Here is a 23,431-nt window from a genome sequence, read left to right as displayed (position 1 = left end):
GCATTGTATCTAACGAAGTGATGACTCTGAAGGAAAAAAAAAAGAAGATTATTGTGGTCACTGATCTGGTGGTCTATGAGGGCAGCAAAAACGTGCCTCCTAAGTCTAAAATCTGGACCCCCACACTCCCACAGGACGCATCACACATCAAAACAAGTCAATCTCTTCGCTGGCAGTTCGCCAGCAAGTCAAGACTCGCGTGCAAACTTGTAGAAAAATCATAGCCTAAGGTGTTTAGGTTGAGAAAATTTTTGAAAGAAGTGTCACGTTAAATGTTTGATCGGACGTCGGAAGGGGTTTTCGGACACGAATGAAAAAACGAATTTCACGGCTAACCTTGAAACCGCGAGACGAATCTTTTGAGCCTAATTAATCTGTTATTAGCACATGGTGGTTACTGTAGCACTTATAGTTAATCATGGACTAATTAGGCTCAAAAGATTCGTCTCAAGATTTCTTCCATAACTGTGCAATTATTTTTTTGGTTCATCTATATTTAATGCTTTATTTAGGTGTCTAAAAATTCGATGTGATGTTTTAGAAAAAAATTTGGGAACTAAACAAGGCCTAAATCTGCCCACGTTGGACTGCCACTATAAATGAATAGAATAAAACATTCTCTTGTGTTAGGATCATAGCTTTCTTTCAAGGAGATGATGATGAGCTTTGTGGGGTACCTTGTTAGGCTGGCTGGCCAATGCCCATGTTCCTCTAGAGTCTCCAGCTATCCTTTCTTCTTTTAGTTAGGGTTAAAAACGGAACAAATATGGACGGATAATATAGGTACCGTATTTGTTTCCATACTTTTAGGCGGATACGGAAACGGATACGAATACGAATATCTCGGATGCGGAAACAAATACGAATTATCTCGAATACGAATAAGGATCGGATATAGTCGAACACGAATACGAAAATAAATATTTCTCGGAACATACAAACCAGTCAAACCGTTCGTAAAGACAAATAGCACCACATATATATAGCTAACTTAAATCGAGATAGTGGTCATTTTAGGCCTCATCATAGATTAAACATATTACATTTAGTTTCATGGGTAACAGATAAGTGACATAAGTCTACCCCATAGTCTAATAGCACAAAAACAATTTGTAGTAAATTAATTGATGCCTTGATAGGCCAGATCTGGAATCAAGCGAGCTGAACTGATTTTAGGTGTTCGCAGATATCCGCTCATTACAATCTGCGGATATCCATCGAAATATCCGTATCCGTCGGAAACTGCCATACCGTATTCGTATTTGTATCCGAAGAAAATTATCCGTATTCGTATCCATATTCGAATTATCCGGAAAATATCTGCTCCGAGCTACCTCCGTATCCGTTTTTTTCCAGAGCGGACAGAAACTATCCGCTCCGTTTTCAGCCCTACCTTCAGGTGACCAGGCATGAACTCAATCAGCAAATAAATATATACTCCGTCTATTTCACAATATAAAATTTTCTAACGTTGCTTAGATTCATATAGATACTAATAAATTAGACATATATATATATATATATTATATATTCATCCATAAATAAATCTAGACACAGGTTAAAATATCGTACGACATGAATAGGAGGTAATAGATAGCAATCGTGTTAGCGTGTAATCGTGTTGACCATAGGATTAGAGGAACAAGATCGAACCGTCTCCGGTAGAGTAGCTGGCAGCTTCTTTATGCCAAATGATGAGTTGGTAGAGGGTCAGCCTTGCCATCCCCAAGATGCCATTGTTGATTGGACATTCAGGTCTTGGTTTGCTTATCCATTTTGTTCGTCGTCATCATCCTGCATACCCATCCTGATCACGGGTACCCCTTCCCCTGCAAAAATCACGGGTGCTCGGATCTTGATGCACATGGAGGTATGGAGCAAGGGCCCCCTGTTACACCTACAGTTAAACCCAGTTACACCGTAGCAACATCAACTGCAACAACTCTCTGATGATTCGGATTTGGCTAGCAGGAAGAGCAGCAGGTGGAGTGCATCAAGAGAAATAATATTAGGTTAAAACGTCTAAAGTTTTACAGCACGACATGAGTAGCTAAAACAGCTGAGCATATGAGGAAACAGGAAACAGTTGGTGCCGCCGTCAGAAAGCAGTCTGCACCACTGAAAAGTTCAGGGAAGTCCTAACAACCAATAATCTGAGAGTTCTTCGAGACAGATGAGAACCAACAAAACCAAAAGATCCCACACTCTAAAGCCTGGGCGCAACTAGTATCCGTAGCTCGGAGGGTAGGGTGGTGCGCCGCCATAGCTTCCTCCGTTGTGAGGACCTGCGCTGCCAGGGGGGGATCCGTATGATGTTCCTCCGTATGGTGGGTAGGAGCTGTAGCCCGCGTCGACTGGTTGAGAAGGTGGAGCAGGAGCCTGTGGGGGGCCTTGGGGAGATGCTTCAGCCATGAAATTCTGCAATAGGAAGATGATGCTGTTAATAGGAGATTTTTTTTTAAAAAAAAATAATGCATACAGCAATGGATGCAGATAGCCAGCTCTATCTGAGTGTGCATCTGCAAGTTACGATGGTTCGATTATCAGTGACCATTCTTAAAATGAGGATAATCATCTTATACTGATTATCATATCAAACCACGAACGTAGGATTTTTTTTTCCCCACCACTCCGGTATAATACATGTGTAGATTTCTCTATAGACATTTTTTTACCGTTGATGTAAAAAGAGAGCTGTATATACAGTGGTTACCAAACAACAGATCCAATGAGCTACTATTAAGTTTCTTCTATGCATCACTTCTAATTAATGCAACAGATACAAAATCTAGCATCCACAGTTTGTAGTTGTACTTGCTTAGTTAGGTGGACTTGAATATACATTGCTAGAAGAAATATTACAACATATGATTGCCAAATAGAACATCAGAATATTATATTTAGATAAGATGCAGTTGATAGACAACGTGATAATGATTCTCTTTAGTTGTTTTGCGAAAGAAGGGAAGAATCTGGGTGCCTTTAAGGGCAAAAAAAAAAAGAATACCTTGATCAGTTGCTGAGCAGTTTGAACTTGTGAAGCACTTCCTGTTATCTCCACCGTCATTTCTCCAGGAACACCTTCTTGAATGCTTATTGTTGCACCACTATGCCTGCGGATGTAGCTGATACTGGCACCAGCTGCCCCAATGACGGCATCAGCGTAGGAAAGAGGAACTTGCATACTGTGGGTCACCTGCCAAATAGATTTATCAAATATGGGGAAAACTCAATAAAAGCAACCATTATAACAAGCATGCAAATGATTCATTAGCTCAGGTGGGTCAAAGTGATAGCAACTAACTTGAGAAGAGCCATGTGGTGTGTGCTGATTCCCTGAGGCAGGGGGAGCGCCACTAGGAGGTGCATCACGGCCATATGAAGAAATTCCATAGTGTGGTTGCTTCTCCACAGGAGGCACATCAGGAGGAGGATAATAGTGGTCTTGAGGCCGCGGAGGCATGAACTGTGGATTCCCAGCATAACCCGGGCCACCAGGAGGAAGGTTTGATGGATGACCCCAAGGTGGAGGAGGACCCCACGTCTGAGGAGGTGGCATAGGTTGCTCTCTGTGTGCACTGTGCACTTTCATCTGACAGGAAGGCAAATTACGATTATCGAACAATCATGCAAGCGTAAGCAATAAACCGTGCAGTAAAATCGAACTTACCTGCATTTCAAACAAAGGGAGAACACTGCGATCAACAAGAAATTTTCTTAAGTGGCTTGCAATCAGTTCCACTGCTTTGTGAACATCTGTAGGTTCACCTTGTATCTCAACAACTCGGTCATCACTTAATGCAACAGGTGGTACACTTTCTGTAGGAAAAAAATGTTAAACTATCTGAAGAACAGTGCTGTAGCATGCTTATAAATAGTCCATGCAAGAATTCTTGTGAAACTAATTATCAGCTGGTAGGGGAGCCTCCTAATAACAAATTGAAATACAAATGGACAAGTGGTAAAGAGAGCATGTTAAACCATGGCTAATCAGCCAACAATCAAATGAGAACTGTAATGGTACACCATCTTAGGTGTGGTAAAATAAATGCTATGGCTGGCATATACGTCCAGCATGCTGGAATCCTTAAAGAGTGACCTTTGCCTAAGGAAGGTAATGGATATTTTTTTCAATACATAAAATGAAAATGGTTGATCCTATATGGCATATATGCCCAGTAAATTGTATGTGGCTAAGCCAGTTATTGGATGAGGTGCAAAATACTTCTCTTGGGAGTACACATGGCATATAAAAACATCAATTGAGTGTATACTTGATATGACTAAAAATGCATATTTCCTAATTCATACAAAGAAATCATACAAAATATGACAAAGAGCCATACATCTATCACTAAAACTACTCCAGTTTTGAAACAGAATAAAGAAAAACATAGAAAGTAATAGACATAAAACATGGGATGAAAATGTAAAAGCTCACCAAGAATTCGGAGAACACACTTCGAAGCATCCTGTATGGATTTAATGGTTGCTCCTTGTTTGCCAATCAGACTGCCAGCTTGAGAAGCTGGCACCAGTAGCCGTGTTGGTCCTCCAGCTGCAGCACGTTGAGGTTGATCAGGTTCAACATCTAAACCATCTGTTATCCGCTTGTGAACTCTAAGCAGTCCATCAACAGCAGGAGGTACTAGTGCATCTGGTTCATCCTTTGCTGAAATCATTACCTTTAAAGAAGAAAATAGTATTTATGTCAGCAGGTACAAAAACAAGGTACATACAGATGACCAAACATTGGAGAGTCAGTAATAGCAACATGGCAAAGGCACCAGAAAATGCCATGATAATACAAGGGAATATTATTTCCATCCACATGTCCGAATTAGATAGATAAATTGATAGAACAGTTATATCTATCCTGAAATTATTAGTGAGGCTGTAACATATATTCAGTCTTATCCATTTATGCATGGCGTAATAGCCTTCCCTTGAAACATTGCAGATACACACCAAAAAAACATCCATAAAGGGTAAACCAAGAGGCAATTCAGCACGACACAGACACTACAAGGAATGCCAGGTGTAGTAGGATAGTGACCACTTCCTTTTAATCATACAGCAAATTATCAAGGTATATTACCTAGGGCTAGTTCAATATTGCTGAACTGACCTGTGGAATATAATAAACAAATTCCTTACCATTTCTCGTAAAATATTTTTGATAACGCTCTTCAAAGAATGTCAATTCATTATCATCAATATATTTATTCAAAAGAATTACAAAAAAAAACAAAATATTTAAAATAAAACACTGACTAAATCTGTCAGAGTACAAACCATGCATTACATTCTACAGAACTTCCAGATTGTAAATATTAGAGCATCTAGCGGCCTAAGTAATAAAACCATGAAGTCAAAGAGAAGTCTATCTTCACTCAATGTGAAGGACATTATGACATTTTTTTCCTGGTTAGCATGTTTATTAATCTTAGTTAGCATCATTAATCATAATTATTTTTACTCTTATTTTTTTATTGACTATTGAACAAGGATCAAGACTGTTGTCTATGGGTAATAAAATCCCAATATCTGTGGATAATTGGATAATTAGATTATTGGATACTTAAGCTAACATCTTCTATCATATGGGTAATGTTATAATCCGAGCAAGAGAAATAGAAATGTGCCATTGCATTTTAGGTTAATTGGCTATATAGTTCACTCATCACATTATATGATTTGAGAGCACTGCTTCAAATGGACCAATTCTGAAAAAAAATATCAGCACATGTGATGTTACTTTGCATTTAAATACACTTGTAGATATCACGTTTATTATTTTGGAACCGATCAGGGTTACGCATTTTTACATTTTTTAATCTTTTATTATTTTTACCTGTTTGGTCAAAAAATCAAGCAGGTCATGGAATTACCAGACAACATATGAAGCTTCTTGATAGGGATCTTCGTCCAATAATCAAAAGATTTAACAGTACTTGCAGCACAGGAGCACAAAACTGAACTTTGATAACCGTGATCGCTCGTCTATTTTTGATAGATAAACAATTCAACTTGAGGCCTTAGACTGCAGTGAGAACCTGCAAAGATAGTTTGTTATTGCTTTCGACACGACGACACTATTAATTTCCGTACTTGCACGCCACTTTCTTCTTTTTTTAATGATTTTCACTTATTAGTTAAGAGTTTCTTTAGCTGTGGGGAAAACTTTTAAGACAACTAGAGTGAATAATTCTTTAATGGTTATACAACTAAGTATACTTAGGATGATAACCCAATTATTTGATTTTATTTTATTTGTATTTGCACCCAATTCTCCAGAATGGAACAAATAATTGTTGTTATCATCTGATAATCAATCAGATTATTCCTGAGAAAGAGCATCCACATATATTGACTATATGATACATGTGTTCAGAACACATGGGCATTAGCCTCCAGACTAGGATTTAAAAGAGGGGTAAGGATTTTAACTTGTCCTCATACATACAGCTAACAAATTGGCTAAACTCAGTGTTATGATATGTAGTCCAACCTTTATTTGTTCATGTAAAAATTACTTGATCAGTGCAGAAATCTAAAGTTACCCATGTAACCAAGTTTACATACAGACCAAAGTTAAATAGAGTTAGTTTTCACCACTTGTTGTACATGGCAATATGACAGATCTATACCAGGAAGGTTGTTGTTACAACACTATTTTTATGAGTGATTATACATTGAAGTATAGAACACACTACAATATCCTAGATGATCAAATGTTGGAAAGTATACACCTTCAGCTTGATTTAGCGCTGACAACAGGATAGTAGTTATTAGGAGCGCTACAAGCCCCATAGTCACTAACCAAAGATGTTCTTACACTTCCAATAAAACTGCATCCCCTTCTGAGGGAGTAAAGGAAAGCAAGCGAGCCTACTCAAGCACTTCCGTCACAAGTTAGATAAGTATTAAATTGAAAATCTCTTGTATCATATAATGTCAATGCCAACTAGTTCCTCAGAGTTTACATTTAGTATAGTCAACTCCATTACTTGCAGACAGGCTCACCAATTATCAGATAAACTGGCAAACACTAAATATAAACCACTGCAGTTGAATGTGAAATTGTGAATGTAATGCACAGTGTGGGGGATCAAGAAATTGTCTGGAGTTGTAGCCATCTGTAATTGATTCATCCCTCGATATAACCATATAATAGGACAAAAAAAACACCAATATACTACAAAATATCTACTTTGCTGGTTCTCTAAAACAAGTATACAGGATCTTCAGAGACTATGACATACTGAGAATACTAAGTTACTAACTGAACCAACAATAAGAGAAAATAGTCCTGCTTAAGAAAAGAGAAGAACTTACAGCTCTATCTGGTACCCCTGGTGGTCCATCAAGCACCTTGATGCGAGCTCTGGATTCCTCACACATTTTTTTGATAAATTCCCCTTTTCGACCAATGACGGCACCAACTTTTTGGGCTGCAACCAGTATACGAAACACACTTTCTCCAGGCCAACCAGGCCATTTCTTGTCATCATTTTCTGCATTGCCCTGCTGCTCTCCCAAAGCTTCTTCTGAGGGGATAGCTTGGTCCTCTTCATTCTGATGCCCCGCATTTCCATCATTCATGTCCAGCTGGTCTTCATTGTATGGGATCCCTGATTCTTCATAGCTTGGGTCTTTGGATTCTTCATCATATGTATTCTCTGGATCTTCCTTGTACTGCTCTGGCACATCGCCGAGAGGAATGGCCTGCTCCTCGTTGGCAATCCCACTCATGTCATGCTCCACAGGACTCTCGGTGTGCCCATCCATATTTCCTGGAAACACACAACGAGACCATGTCAAGTAACATGAAGCTGAAGGGGAATCCTCTCTCCCCATGCTTTGGGCAACCTAATTCCTGCAAAAACCTAGGCTCTGAACCCTACGAAACTCCACGAAGCCCTCCAACTTCTCCGGATCCACCTAGTTAAATCCTCAGCCCAACACGCAAACCCTAAACGCCACAGCAGCCGGTAGTCAAAGAGGAGAAGACAAATCAGCGGCGACCTCCGAAACCCTAAATCGAGAGCAGAGAAGCGCCCCGCGCCACGCGACCCCCCCGCCCTACCGACGCGTCCAAGCGTTAGGCCCAACCCTACCCCCACACCCTCGGCGAGCCCCCCACGCACACGGCGAGCTCCGGTCGGCGAGCTATCCCGCGCCAGCCAAACACGATGCCACAGGAGATACAGGTACGGGGAAGGGAAGCCGCTTACCCTACGGAGGACGACGGGGACCAGGGCTCGCCGGAGAGGACGCGCCGCCGCCGCCGCCGTGGAGGGTTTTGAGAGGAGAGGAGGGGAGAGCACGGGAGCGGTGCGGATTTGGGAGCGTGGCTTGCGCCTCGCCCCCGTGCTCGGGCTCGGTTTGATTTAAGGCGGCTGCGCCCTTACGGCCCATGGGCCTCGCCTGGGTCCACCCTTGGGCCGGCTCATACAAGACCCACCAAGCCAGTAGCTACTTAATGCTGCGCTCGGTGGAACTTTGGATCATTTGACATCCTCCCGAAAGACGCATTTCCAAATGCCATCCTCTTCGTCAACTTTAACTATTTACCACTGGCATCATAGGTTTTGTTGATTCAGTGTCACTTTTGTCTAGTTTTGTAGGATTATAATTATATAGGATCTTTTATCTTGCTAATAATTATTTTTTTAATTGTTAATTTGAATATAAAATTTTCTAAATCATATTTTTACATGGAATTCATTTACCTATATTCTAAATTGTACTGGTTCATAAACTCTTTTCTACTTAATATTTAATTTATAATTTAAATTCTAGATACTTCTAAATTGTATTTATATATTGACCTTTTCTCTTAATTTACACATGGACCCTTTTTATTTTAAAATCATAAATTGTATTTCTAATCTGATTCTTTTTAACTAAAATTTTAGTTGTTTACAAATTGTATTTATAGATGGACTCTTCCCTCACTATCATTTTCAATATCAATTGTTTTATTTGTAATAATTTTCAGTATATAAATACAATTTAGAAGTATCTAGAATTTGAATTATAAATTAAATACTATATAGAAAAGAGTTTATGAACCAGTACAATTTAGAATATAGGTAAATGAGTTCCATGTAAAAATATAATTTAGAAAATTTTAAATTTAAATTAACAATTAAAAAATAATTATTATCAAGATAAAAGATCCTATATAGCTATAATCTTACAAAACTAGATAAAAATGGCACTGAATCAACAAAACCTGTGATGTCAGTGAAAAATAGTTAAAGTTGACGAGAAGAGTAGCATTTGAGAATACGTCTTCCGGAAGGATGGCAAATGATCCAAAGTCACGCGTTCGGTAGGTAGAAATCCGGCGCGGAAAACGTGCTAATAGATTATCATATGATTTATTAATTATTAATTATAAAAAGTTGTAAAATATATTAATAAGATTTTTAAAGAAATCATTTCTATTCAAAATTTTTACAAAATATACACCTTTAACCGTCCGTTTAGTAAACACGCCCCTAAAAAATGAGGGAGTCCGGTTAAGGAAGTGAGGCAGCCGAACGTGGCCAACTTCTTTGGTCCCCTTTCATGGGAAAAAGTTAATTTTGCCCTAAATCCTGTTTAGGCAACTCTTCAAGGAATCTTCAGCTGTCGTAAGCTCATCAAATATTGTTTAGATTCGAATATGCAATTGTAAAAATCCATAAAATAAGGTGAAAGCGAGAACATCAAAATCTTAGGCCTTGTTTCTTTCGATTCGGGATTATTATAATCCAAATTATTAGTAAGCTGAAATAGACAGACAACTTATTGAAGTAGCTTATTATAATCTGGAGTCCAGCTTATTATAATCTTATAAGTTCATTTAGGTGAACTTTTTTTAGATTATTGGGTGAAAAGTTACCCACCATGCCACTCCACTTCCTCTTTAGACTTGCAACCCAATAATCCAGACTCTAATAATCTAGAAAAGAAAAAACTCACAGCTTATTCTACTATAGATTATAACAATCTAGTTTATAGTAATCTGACTCAATAATTTAGATTATAATAATCTTTAGCCGAAAGAAACAGGCCTTAAACTCATCCAGGTAGGATTTCAATTTCACTCTGTTTCTGAGGGAGGCACAACAGACTTTATACTCTTTGATTTGATTCAAGGTGGATGCTGCCAATGGGCCCATAGGCCTCGCGTTGGTCCACTCTTCGGCCCGCCCATATACCAGGCCCACCGAACCAGCGACTAGCCTCTCCTTTGGAGTCGCTGCCATGTGGGTCCCACTCCCCACCGATGGCAGCGCGGGCCCCACCACCAGATTCGCGCTCGTGACTCGTGTCGTCTTCTTCCTCGTCAGCCGTCCGGAGGGGAGGCGGATCACTGCCGTCGCGTCATCTCCCACGTCGCCGCCCGCCTCCATCCATCTCTCCGTGGAAGCCGGCGAGAAGGACGAGATCGATGGCGAAGAGCGCCGCCGGGCCCGGACGCCTCCTCGCCCTCGCGGCCGTGCTCCTCCTGCTCGCGGGCGCGGGCGCGGGCGCGGGGCACGACGACGCGGCGGCGCGGCGGACGATGGAGGAGTTCGCCGGCTTCCCGGCGTCCGACGACGGCGATGGGGGCCTCTCGTACTCGTACTCGTCCTCGTCGTCGCTCTACGTCGACTCCGACGGCCTCCAGCGTCAGGTACGTACGTACGTGCGTATACGCGCTAGTTCTCCTCTCCTATTGTGGTAGGCGAGGCGAGCCGAGGCGCGATTGATTGACATATATACGGCGTCGACTTACTTGCGCTGTGATCTCTCTCGCAGATAGATGAGCTGGCTTCGTTCTCCGACTCGCCGGCGCCGTCGGTGACCCGCGTTCTGTACAGCGACCAGGACGTGCAAGCTCGACGGTATCCCATTCTCACACCCACTTCGAAATTTGCACTTCATGAGTAGTGTGTAGGGAGAGTTAGTCGGCAACTAGTTAAAGAAATGGCTCGTTTGTTTTTTTACATTGAAAAGACTCCGATGGGATGAACAGAACTTACCCCGAATCAGAATCTGCTTAAACTTATTATTTGACGCCGTGATAGGAGTTGATCTGCTATAGTTCTGATTGGATGCTGTTTCTGATTCGATAGAGCTGCTGTTGCATTTCAGTTGGTACATGTGTGTATCTGCTATCTGTCCATGATGATAATATGCATCTCTGTCCTATGTTGATTGCTCTTAATTTCTACAATGTTTAGGTATATAAAAGGGATAATGAAGCAGCTTGGCCTGGCCATTCAAGAAGATGCCGTTGGCAATATATTCGGGCGCTGGTGAGTTGATCTTTTGACTATTTTGGAAGCCTGTTTATTTGATTTATCTGGTTTTACAAGTTGCTGTCTATGTCAAAAAATTCTGTAGCAAATGATCTTTGGAAGGTTACTAATTTGAATAGTTGGGATAGCATATCTGGTTTGAATAACTTTTCTTTGCTCCAGTTACCAGCATTACAATTTCTTGGCATAATTGGAGGGGCCCCACTTGGCCAAATGTCTTATGAAATTAGTTTTGTTAGTGATCTATCTTCCAACCCTGATGCCGTTGATGTTTGACATCTCTCACTATCTTTTGGAGTTTCTATACTTATGCATAAAAGGAGCAATTTGTGCTGGAGTTATTATGCCTGTTGTAACATCGCATACATCTACAGGGAGGGTTCTGAAGCAGGACTAGGAGCAGTTGCAACTGGTTCTCATGTTGACGCCATCCCATTCTCAGGCAAATATGATGGGGTGGTTGGTGTCCTGGGTGCTCTTGAGGCAATTAGCATGCTGAAAAGGTACATATACTGCCTGACAAGTTTTTTACTGCCTTTTGCTCACATTGTCTATGTTGTATGCACTCTCTTTCATCAAATATTAATGTGATGAACTATCAATCGAACTTAGTTTGACTTAGTGGTTAGTGCATTGTACAGTTTTATCCCCATGCAATACTCGCAACATAGGGATTAGACATTCACAGTTTCATGTCACTATACAGCTTGAATATGTATACTGGTTTCAAGGAGATGATGGTCAGATTGTGACAGATGCTTTGCATAATTTTACACCTTTTGATATCACAATTCCAGACCATATAAGTATTAAGCATTATATTTTCCATCTTGTGACAAACATTGCATGTTTCGTCTGTGTTGCCACATATTTGAGGAAACAGCTAAAGCATATCTAGATGCTAGATTGGTTTCATTTTTGTGACGAAACAAACTCTTGTTGCTTGTATCATACAGGTCTGGATTCCAGCCAAAAAGGTCTTTGGAGGTTATTATGTTTACATCGGAAGAGCCTACAAGATTTGGAATTAGCTGCTTGGGAAGGTTTTGCCTCACTGACCATAACTTGAAGCTTATTATAAGCAATATTACTATTTCAGATTGGACTTATTGTTCCACGATCATGTTTTGTTGTTACTTATATTTTCACTCCTTGATAATTTGCAGCCGCTTAATGGCAGGGAGTGAAGAACTCGCTCAGGCCCTCAAAGAAACATTTGACAATCAGAATGTGTCATTTTTTGATGCTGCAGACTCTGCTGGCTATAAGATGCATCCTGAGGACCTACATAATGTGTTTTCGAAGAAAGACAAGTATTTTGCTTTTATAGAATTGCATATTGAACAGGGACCCATTTTGGAAAAAGAAGGTTGGATTCTGAGTTAATTAATAATTTTAAGGCTTGAAATTTCTCCTCTTACTCATATATGTTCTTACAACAGGTATTCAAATTGGCGTTGTTACTGCTATTGCTGCCCCTGCAAGTATTAAGGTGGAGTTTGAAGGAAACGGGGGTCATGCTGGAGCAGTGCTCATGCCTGCAAGGTTAACATCTCCATTCATTGTTCATCCATTCAGATTGCATTATTTGCCCACCACATATATATACATGGGGAAAAAATGTTTTGCAGAAATGATGCTGGACTGGCGGCAGCTGAATTGGCATTAGCAGTTGAGAAACACGTTTTGGAATCTGGATCAATTGATACTGTTGGAACAGTTGGTATGCTTGACAAATTGGTTTTGTTTCTATCATGCATATCATTTAAATTTACCCAACATTTATTTATGACCCACAAAGTAAATTTGGACTATATATGTGCCTCAACCAATTTGTATCATAGCCAAGTGAATAAAACATGCTGCTTTTCAAGCTTAGAACATTTTTAGTTCTGCATCCTCCTGAAATGCATCAAATAGAGAATGTTGCTGCACTTAAAAGTAGGAATTTTTTTATCTTTAATTACAAGCAAGAGACCATAAGCAAGATTTTCAAATGTTTTGCCTCGTCATAGACTAGATGCTCAATTAGAATTGTTTTGTTCTGTTTTATCATGAAAAGATATTTATGAAGCTCGGAGTTTTCAGATAGAATCTTAAGAAAATGGTTGATATATTTTCAGATTTTTCCCATAACGAATTGTTCTTCTTCAGGTATTCTGCAGCTACATCCAGGAGCTATCAATAGCATCCCAAGTAAATCACATGTGGAAATTGGTAGGAGGCTGTTTCTTTTGAACTGAAGTACGGTTATTCTCTGGAAAAAGTATCATCATGTTACAAGTAACGACTTCTTAATATCCTTTTTATAGATGTGAGAGACATTGATGAGAAGAGGAGGAATAATGTTATTGAGAAGGTTCGCCAATCCGCAATTGAGATATCAAAGAACCGTGGCGTGGTGCTGTCAGAGTTTAAGGTCATAAATCAGGATCCACCTGCTCTATCTGACAAATCAGTCATCAGGGCAATGGAATTTGCTGCAAAACAGTTGAATCTGGAATATAAGTTGATGATTAGCAGAGCTTATCATGATTCACTCTTCATGGCCAGGTCAAGTACAGGTCCCAACAGGGTTTCCCCAAATATTTTGATTGGCGATTTTTGAAACATGTGGTTTTTTTTTCTTAATTTCAAATAATTATATAGTTTAGTGAGCTATTTCAGTGAGTGTGATCATACTGACATGTTTATCAACTAACACGCAAACTCTCTTTGTTCTGCAGAATATCACCAATGGGAATGATCTTCATCCCATGTTACAAAGGTCTGTGCACACCATCATCACTTCATTTCCTATTGAAAAAAAATCCAGTAATCTAGATGCTATAATGTTCGAGATGATATAGTTTCTTATGCCAGTTTAAAACTCTGCATTAATTAAGAAAATAAACATTGTAATAAACAAATTTATGAACACCACAACAAGCTTCTGCAAAATGAAGAGTGGCTACTGAAGTCATCCTTCTGGGTTTTTTGCCGAGCCATCCTTCTGGGTTTCAGGTTACAGTCACAAGCCCGAAGAATATGCATCCCCGGAGGACATGGCGAACGGTGTCAAGGTGCTAGCCTTGACAATGGCCAGATTATCCCTGCAGTGAGCTCAAGCATGGAGGAAGGAATCAAGAGTTCAGAAGCACCCAAACACCTTCGTTTTCCAGCAAGTGAAACACGATGTACAGCAGTTGCTCGCATGGCCTTCTCCGCGTCAGACGTCGATGCAAAACAAAGCCATAGCTCATTCTTCAGGAATAAGAATAACAACATTTGGATGGTCAGAAAACTGGTCCGTATTTTTCAGAGAGGAAATAAAATAAATTTCTGATGGCGTCACCATGAATCTGAATGTATCATGCGTTCTTGCTTGATTTCCTAGCTTCCTTTTCGAAGGAAATAATAATAACTATAGTTGATACTAAAAAAATTCACAGAAAACATAACTTTTTTTTTTCAAACCGCCATCAATTTTCAGCGAAAATTTGTTGCGTCGAATAATCTCTTGTCAGCAATACCTTGCATTTCTTCATGCCTTGTCACATTATAAACCAAATTATGTTTTAATAATTATTCATTTTTACGATATATAGTGACTTATTGGTTCTGGTTTTATGGCCAACTACAGAAGTGTGACGAGAGCAATGAAGTTATGCTGAAAGTTAGTCAATGGTCATGAAAAAATTCATTTAACTTTATATGGAGATGTACAAATAGTGGTTGAATAAAATGATTTTCTCCTCATGTTGGAGTGTTTTAGACTTGCACTCCTATCTTTTTGCTTTTGTTTATGTTTATAAGTCAAAATTTAAATTTTTAACCTTTAATTTAGAGTTGATTTTAGGGTTTTTTAATCAAAGTTTATTTTTAGTCTTGTCTTTTGAATCTCTAAAAATAAATATATAAAATTTTTATTCACAAATTATTTCTCGTTTGTAAATATACCGACAATCACCTCGATGTTGTCTCGTTATCTTTGGACTATGTTTTAGCTGCAGCTCCTTTTATCTAACCTATAGTGCACCAACCGCGATCCTCACTTCTACATCCTCACCTCTTAGATCCAACGATACATAACAGTTTGTCTCAAAATCAAGAGCTTGGATTGTTCGCGTTGTCCCTCACCCATCTACCCTAGCAACGCGCCCTCGCCTTCCCTCTGCCCCAGCGCCGCCTGGCTCCGCCTCTCATGCTGCCTCCACATCGCTCGCGGCACCTCCACTACCAGCGCCGCCTCCGTCGTCGTCGTCGCTAAATTTTATATTATATACGTACATATATTATTTAAATTATAAACATGTGTGTTCATATTAACTTACAGGTAATTGCGGGAGCTATTTTTTCTACCCTATAGTGCACCAACTATAATCCTCACTTCTACATCCTCACCTCTTAGATCCAACGCTCCATAACAGTCTATCTCGAAATCAAATGGTTCAGATCGTCCGCGTCATCCCTCACCCAGTCTACCCTAGCAACGCGCCCTCCCCTTCCCTTCGCCCTGCTCCGCCCTCACGTCGCCTCCACACCGCTCGCGCCACCGCTCCTCCACCGCCTGCGTCGCCACCGTCGTTGTCGCCGCCGGCCCGCCGCCCTCCACGCCGCTCGCGCCGCCTCCGTCCCTCCTCTACCCCGTCCGTTCTCCCCTCCCCACCACCTGCACCACCACAGCCACCCCAACTAGTGCAAGCCAAATTTGGCAGATCCACCGCAACGCCCGTGCCGACAGATCCGCGGCGCCGTCCCTCCACCGCGCGACAGATCCGCGCCACCCTGTCCACAGCTTCACCATGCCGCCAGCCCCTCCACCGTGCCGTCCCGACGCCGTCGTCACCATCCCCGTTGTTGCCGTCGCCCGGCCACTCCCGTCGTCACCCCGCCATCCCCACCGGCGGTGAGCCACCCCTCCTATCTCTGCCGCCGCTGTGATGCCTATTAGTGGTTTGGTGAGTTTCTACTACGTTGCCTGAGTTTGTACTCCAATTAGGTAATTATGCATATTAAAATCTTGACCTGCAGACCTCTGCATGGCTCATCACATTTTGCTACCGCCCTGTTCTAGGAGGCTTGAGTCCAGATTTGAATGTTCCTTCATTGCTAGAAATCGCTTTCAATGCCAATACTGGAAGTCTTGTTAAGAGGTATAGGGTTTAGATATTAGAACTCTCTCTCTAAAAAAAAGAATCTAGATATTAGATATACATAACTGCCTCTCTTGTTTGGTAATTTGGTTCGTAATATTCCCTCCTTGCGTACTGGTTAGTATACTCTGGTTGAATTATTATTCTTGCTTGGATGATCATGTACCATAAGACCTCAACTCTATATGTATACTCTGTTTCTCTATTAGACCAAATATACTCTGGTCATAAAAATCACACAACTATACTTTTTTCCAAACTACTAAACAATTCATGTTTTTTTTTGCAAAATGTTACTTAGTGTTGGTTAATTCCCCTGTTTGTACTTAAACTGTATTTTTCAGGCCAGCTTATTTTTAGTTCTTTTTTCTTGATTTTTACGCACGGTTTATGAACTACTAAAGGATACGTTTTTTAAAAAGTTATATGTAAAAATGTTCATTATCTCATATTTATAAATAGATATTTACCTTTACACCGGGAAAGAACACAATTACATAAATAACTCTGTCTATCGCCAAGGTGGGAATGCTACGACCTTGGCTTGAAGCGGTGAGTGGTCGGACAGGACAACTAGATTACACATCTACTGTTAGCAGTTGCAACTTGCGAAAACAATACACTATACATGTGTTATCAAATCTTTGGCAATCACACCCTTCTCATATGGGGTCATGCAAGGGCGGAATTGGGCCTGAGCCCACTCTTGGAAACCATTTTAGTGGACTAATGCGTTCGGGAGGTAGGTTGTTAACCGACACAGAAAACACGATAATAGATTAATATATGATTAATTAATTATAAAAATTAGAAAAATGAATTAAGCTTAATTTTTAAAGCAACTTTCATATAGAAAATTCTAACAAAAAATACACCGTTTAGCAGTTCGGAATATATGCGCGTGAAAAACGAGAGAATCTGAGGTTGTAAGGGGGAAAGCGAACGAGACATAATACCTATATATATTTTCCAAAAGTTCATTTCCAAAAATATAAAACTCCAATGGCCCAGTCCTACTCGTTCGGGCGAGCCCCGCCCATGGCCTCTCAAAGCCCAGGTTCCCACTTTCCAGCCCAAATAGCCTATCACATAAGATAATACTAAAACCCTAATATATTCGTGTACTCTTCCCCTTTGTGGCAGCGGCGATGGCGCTTATCCACAGCAGCACCACAGCAGCGGCAGAGCAGCAGGGTGTTGCAGCGAAGCGGTAGAGTTCAGCGACGGAGCGGCATGGCGCGACACTCGGCCGGCGGCCCCCTGACCTATGTAGCTTGATTCCCAAAGCTTAACCCAATACAAGTTAAGTTTTTCTCAAAGCTTTCTTGAGAAATTTAATTGTATCTCACTCTATTTAGATGTCTTTAACAAAATATCACCCACTAGCATAGTAAAATATCACCCTTCATCTAACATTTTTTAACAAAATACCACCTCACCGTATTTAAAGGTGTATTCTCATTTTGTTTTCATCAAAAAAAATACACTAAATGTCCAGAAATACCCTCTTCTATTCTGAATAGACATACTGGGCCTACTGGCTGGACAGTAGCGTCGGCTCGTCCTCCCATCAGGCAGCCACGCCCGACGCCGCCTTCCCCCAGTTCCCCGCCGATCTGCACGGTCGCCGCTGCCTTCTCCCTACGCCGGACCCGTGGCCGCCGCCCCCTCCTCCGTCAGCGCCCCCCCCCGGCCGCCGCCGCCTCCCCCTGCAGCCGCGGCCAGGCTGCGTCCTCAGGCCCGGCGGCAGGTCGACGCGGCCACCCCCCTGCAGCCGCGCTATCCCCGGCCGCCGTGGCCAGCTCGCCGCCTCGGGGCGGCGCCGGCAATTCTCCTCCCCCTGGGCCCCGTCAGCGGCAGTACCCGGCCGTCGTGCTGCCAGCTCTCCTCCCCCGGTAAGCCCTATTTCAATTTTAGTGCTCTAAATTTTTTTGATTAGTTAGTATACTGCTACGATTTTAGTTAGTGCATTTCCCTGAATTTAGTGTTTAGTTGCATGGTAGAACCTAGAAATTAATTTTTGGAGTAAGAAATGACTTTAGTTGCCGCTTATTATACTGAATTTAACGTTGATGACACAAATTCATGTATAATATGATTTATTATATGATGATGAATGCCTGGGATTTAATTTTAATGTTTGCAAATCAGCTGAATGGATGCATTTTAATGTTTGCAAATAAGCTGAATGGATGCTCTGTCCACATGGGTGCTGTTTGGTTTTTTTGCTGGGCGTTCTTTCGGCCTGGAGGTGGACAGGCTGCCATGCTTTTAAATTGAGCAGGGGCATTTTAGCCATGGTGTTAGCTTATGTTTCTCCATATGGATACATTTTGTTCACAATATAAAAATATTATATTCGATGGTATCAGGCTAAATATATATGCAGATCATACTATTTGCACTTTACAATATAATATTTGATATATAACTTGAATCGATTTTAAGCCTGAATGCATTTTATATGATAATAAATTTAACAATCGATATAGTTGACACCAGGGTTTGCAAAACCGCGAAAACCACGGCGGTTACCGCGGTAACCGTGCTCTCCGCAGAGGCACGGTTTTGGTAAGCCGTGGTAACCGAGTTTAAATTTGAGGAGAATTTAAAAAAAATGAGGAAATTTAATGAAAAAAATATATGTGGTATATGTTGATATATGGTGTAGTTTTGTCAAAGAAATTAATGAAAAAATGTATTCCCAGCGTAATTAAAAATCATAAACGAGTATTTCGGGAAACAAAATTAAAAAATAGCCTATTGCAAGTAATATTTCACAGGAAGATGGTCAAGAATATTTTGTGTTGAGTCATTATTAATTTACACTAGACACTAGGGTACATAATGTTGAAATACAAATATACAACGATAGATATATGGAAAATATGTATAGAGGAAAATTATACGTGCATCTTAGTATGTGCATAATAGTTTTATTCGTAATAATGGGTAGTAGGTATAGTTGTGACGCAACAATCAAAATAAAGTTGTTATTACTTGTTATTGAAGTGAATTGTTTGGTGAAGTGTGATATGCTGGTGTATGTTTGTATGTTGCAATATTAAGAATTTAGAAAATGTCATGTGAAAATTTTCTTGTTTTCCTTATAACATGTCCTATTGTCATAAATATAGTCACAAAATACTTTCCTATTTTTTATGTATTTTTTAGATTTTTTAAAGTTTTTTTTATTTGACATCACACCCACGTTCTCCTCGCGGTAACCGCGGTTTCCTCACGGTAACCACGGTTTCGGCTAAAAAACCGCGCAGTAAGCCACGGTAACCGCCGTTCTCATGTGTTGTTCCAACAAGTAGGTACCGTGGTTTTCGTGGCTTACCGCGCGGATACCGCGCGGTAAGCCGCGAAAACCGCGCGAGTTTAAATTTAAATTTTTTGGATTCAAATTCATCCCGGTTTTTGCGGTTACCGTGCGTTAGCGTGGTACCGCGGTTTTGGCGGCTTGCGCGGTAAGAGAAACCCTGGTTGACACCGTAGCATTAGCACGAGCACGTTACTAGTGACACGGTTTTCTCTATTTTACTGTGAACTGCTGAGGTTTTCTCTATTTTACTGGACAAATACTAACAGTTAAAATAAAAAAAATCCAACCCGTAAACAGATAACGGTCGGGTTACCCGCTCCAGCCTACCCACCCCCGTCGAGCATTTCGTCGAACACTTGCCGTGATGCCACCGCCTCTCCTCCTCCCAGCGCCACGCTGCCCTAGCCCTGCCGCTGCGCTGGCGGCGTCCCGTTTCTCCACGGCCGCATCCTCCGGAGGAGGTGGCGGCAGCGGGCGCCCGACGAGGCCGCCCCCGCCGCAGCGGCAGCGCGGCAAGCCCGGGTTCTCGCGGCAGTCGGCCATCAAGAAGAGCTTCCAGCAAGAGCAGGTGGTGTTCTCCACGTCGGTTCCCCCTGACCCCACCGTCGCCGTCATCGGCGGCGGGGCCTCCGGCCTCGCCTGCGCCTCCTCCCTCGCCGCCCGTGGTGTCCGCACCGTCGTCTTCGACACGGTTCGCCTCCTCCCCACGGCCCTCACTCACTGCCTTCCTCGCCGCATGCGGGACTCCTCACCCTCTTTCTGCTTCTGCTTCTGCTGCAGGGGATGCACGGGCTAGGAGGGAGGATGGCGACGAGAGCGGTCGCCGCCGGCGACGCGCAGCAGCAGCAGGAACTGGTGTTCGACCACGCGGCGCAGTTCTTCACCGTGAGCGACGAGAGGTTCCAGAGGCTGGTCGACGAGTGGATTGGCAAGGGCTTGGTCCGTGAGTGGAGAGGCTTGATCGGTGAGCTCGACGCCGGTGGCCATTTTAGGCCTATACCTTCCTCGACACCACGGTACATCGGCGTGAACGGGATGCGGCCGCTTGCAGATGCGATTCTGCCTAAGGTATACCCATTGTGATATCTCACATTTGTTTTCTTGAGCAATATATCCGCAAAATGTTTGCAAGATCATATTCCATTCTAGATGCTAGAACTGAGAGCTTGACTGCAATACTCTCGTATTCTACTGTCAGAATTACCATTGATATAAGAATCTCAACTGTTAGATTAAAAATTCTACTACCAGTAGAAAAATTATTTTACTACCAGTAGTTGCTGTGGTAGTATTGAATTAGAAAAAATGAACGGTCTAGATTAGTTCTAGAATCAGTTGATAACATCGTAGAACACCTGTAGAACTGAATATTTATATTAGTATGAACTGTTGTCAGAGCTGATCTGAGATTCTGAATCACTCAGAAGTCTGAGCTGAAATTTTGATTGCTGTCATATTCTTGGGTGCTCATTCCATTGCTGAGTGGCATGTCAACCTGTGCAGAGTGACCTGGTTGAGGTCGTGCGGCGTTGTTGGATAAGCAAGCTTGAGCCGTTCAATGGCATGTGGCGCTTGTTTGAGAATGAAAAGCCTCATGGTCAATATGATGCAATTGTGATAGCACATAATGGTCAGTGCGAATTCTACACAGTATTCCTCTTATCTTTCTCTCTAGCTGGGTTGGAAGTTCAGGAGTTCAATCTTTTTTTCCAATTCGTGCCTTTTCAAAGAGTAGTTTCACAATAGTCCGAAGTATTGCCTAAAATGCCACATTGCCATGATTTAGGGTACAGTTTCTTATAGGAGTACCATATAATGACAATTATATTCCCGAATACTAAATAAGAGTGCTGCTTCCATTGAGAGATTACTGAGGGGGTTTGATTCTTGTGCTTGGATGGATATGGCTCATTTTCTTCATCTGCCAGTTTATGATTAGTATAGAAGGATTAGGAAAGTAATAATACCAGTTTACCACAAGTGCAATAAAGATATTATTGAATTCACAAAAGGAAGAAATTACTATGGACCATAGACAAGACCATATGCATTTTTTGTGTAAACATCATCATCTTGTGTTTCTGGAAGTCGCTTCTTTTAAAACCAGAAGCACATCGATGCCTAACCTCTCTTTAGTCACTAATCAGGGAAATGTGCCAATCGTCTGCTCTCTACATCAGGTCTACCACTACTGACAAGACAAATGAAGGTTACTGACACAACAAACTGAACTGAAAAGGCATATCCTTATCTTATAAGTTCTTACTTGAGTTTCATACCCTCTATGCTCAGAGATTACAGTTGAGTTCTGTCTGGGCACTCCTTGCGGCATTTGAAGATCCTCTCCCGATTCCACAAAGTGATCCCTATGGAACATTCGAAGGATCATTTGTGAAAGATGTCGATTCTCTCTCTTGGATGGCTAACAACAGTCAGAAACTTTTCCCTTTGCAAACCGGCAGACCTGAGTGCTGGACATTTTTCAGCACTGCTGCTTATGGAAAAAGGAACAAAGTTCCACAGGTGGCTTATTCGCTGAAGTTATTTGATATTTTGCTTTTGTTGTACCCCCTAGTTGCATGGCACTACACATCGTTACAATTAATTAAAAGACCACATTTTAAGATATTTTCCTAGACTCTTTTCCTTTTCTTCTGCTGAATTCTCTAAAATATATTTGATTGTTGATAACAGGAAAACATTCCAAAGGTCACGTCAGAAAAGGTTAAGGAAGACATGCTTCAAGGTGTAGAACTTGCTTTAGGACTATCAAGAGGATCTCTTCAGCAACCATTTTACACAAGAGTACAATTGTGGTAAGTAATGCATACCCTGAATCTCTTATATTTGGTTTATCATGTTAAAACGCAGTGATGAATTCAGTGCCCGAAACACAGGGGTGCAGCTTTACCAATGAACACTCCAGGAGTCCCATGCATATTTGATCCCCAAGGGCGAGCAGGCATCTGCGGTGACTGGCTTACAGGTTCAAGTATAGAAGCTGCAGCGCTGAGCGGAATGTCTCTTGCAAACCATGTAAATATTGCCTTCATTTCCTATCTGTTTCTGCACTCTATAGCATATCTCACATCTAGCAGTAAACAAATGAATTACTAATTCATTCTATATGAATTCATCCATTTATATGGTAGTTATCACAAATTCTATAATGCAGATCGCCGATTACTTTGCAAGCAGCGGTGAACGACCTGAGGAGTTTGCAATGGGTTTGCATGAGAACTTGAACCAGGTTGAAGGTCATGATATTGGTCAGTTCCCAGGTTTAGAGACTCAGAAACTGCAGGTAGCGGAAGCTCAGCTACAACCGAGTACATGAACTTTTTGATTTGATGATTGTGTACCGATCATTTCTGTAGCATGTAAAATTGTGAGCTGATTCTTTTGTGGCACAGAACGCGTATGTTGTAACCGGCACAAATGTACATCCACCATGTATCTGCTAGAATTTTTTTAAAGCTCTTAGAATTTTTCATCTACCTGATGTATCTTGCCTCTTGTTGTTTGGAAGGCTCTTAAATTCTCGGTACATATATTGGAAGAGCTGTAGTGTTCCTAGGTAAATCCAGTGTAATTCTTGATTCAAACAAGAGTGTTACTACTTCATCATCAAAATAACCAGAGCAAATACACCATTGCACAGCAATCAG

General features: G+C 41.4%; 3 protein-coding genes across 5 annotated transcripts; 2 read left to right on the top strand and 1 right to left on the bottom strand.

Moving 5' to 3' along the window:
• Positions 1 to 2,068: 2,068 nt before the first annotated feature.
• Positions 2,069 to 8,353, bottom strand: LOC102715357 (flowering locus K homology domain). The gene is made up of 7 exons (XM_006664105.3): positions 8,238 to 8,353; positions 7,339 to 7,796; positions 4,442 to 4,685; positions 3,671 to 3,819; positions 3,305 to 3,592; positions 3,008 to 3,196; positions 2,069 to 2,418 (listed from the first exon to the last, which is right to left on the bottom strand). The coding sequence occupies exons 2-7, from the start codon at positions 7,789 to 7,791 to the stop codon at positions 2,224 to 2,226; spliced, it is 1,518 nt and encodes a 505-aa protein (XP_006664168.1). The 5' UTR covers positions 7,792 to 7,796; positions 8,238 to 8,353; the 3' UTR covers positions 2,069 to 2,223.
• A 1,985-nt stretch (positions 8,354 to 10,338) lies between these two features.
• LOC102704859 (ureidoglycolate hydrolase) lies at positions 10,339 to 14,640 on the top strand. The gene is made up of 12 exons (XM_006664645.3): positions 10,339 to 10,672; positions 10,798 to 10,883; positions 11,223 to 11,297; positions 11,675 to 11,803; positions 12,257 to 12,343; positions 12,467 to 12,669; positions 12,743 to 12,845; positions 12,932 to 13,023; positions 13,455 to 13,517; positions 13,613 to 13,853; positions 14,027 to 14,067; positions 14,304 to 14,640. The coding sequence occupies exons 1-12, from the start codon at positions 10,448 to 10,450 to the stop codon at positions 14,399 to 14,401; spliced, it is 1,443 nt and encodes a 480-aa protein (XP_006664708.2). The 5' UTR covers positions 10,339 to 10,447; the 3' UTR covers positions 14,402 to 14,640.
• A 3,334-nt stretch (positions 14,641 to 17,974) lies between these two features.
• LOC102704583 (renalase) lies at positions 17,975 to 23,260 on the top strand. Of its 3 annotated transcripts, none has more exons than XM_040529844.1 (9): positions 17,975 to 18,330; positions 20,061 to 20,454; positions 20,544 to 20,831; positions 21,267 to 21,393; positions 21,911 to 21,972; positions 22,065 to 22,286; positions 22,458 to 22,579; positions 22,661 to 22,799; positions 22,939 to 23,260. In XM_040529844.1, the coding sequence occupies exons 2-9, from the start codon at positions 20,128 to 20,130 to the stop codon at positions 23,098 to 23,100; spliced, it is 1,449 nt and encodes a 482-aa protein (XP_040385778.1). In that variant the 5' UTR covers positions 17,975 to 18,330; positions 20,061 to 20,127; the 3' UTR covers positions 23,101 to 23,260. The 3 variants fall into 3 exon arrangements, with proteins under 3 accessions (XP_040385778.1, XP_040385777.1, XP_015698352.2); XM_040529843.1 differs by having other exon boundaries at positions 22,056 to 22,286; XM_015842866.2 differs by lacking the exon at positions 17,975 to 18,330 and having other exon boundaries at positions 20,055 to 20,454; positions 22,056 to 22,286.
• Positions 23,261 to 23,431: the final 171 nt, after the last annotated feature.

This window comes from Oryza brachyantha, chromosome 12, assembly GCF_000231095.2.
Source record: "Oryza brachyantha chromosome 12, ObraRS2, whole genome shotgun sequence".
Taxonomy (NCBI): domain Eukaryota; kingdom Viridiplantae; phylum Streptophyta; class Magnoliopsida; order Poales; family Poaceae; genus Oryza; species Oryza brachyantha.
The sequence above is the reverse complement of the archived record's forward strand: the minus strand, read 5'-3'. Positions and strand labels throughout refer to the sequence as shown.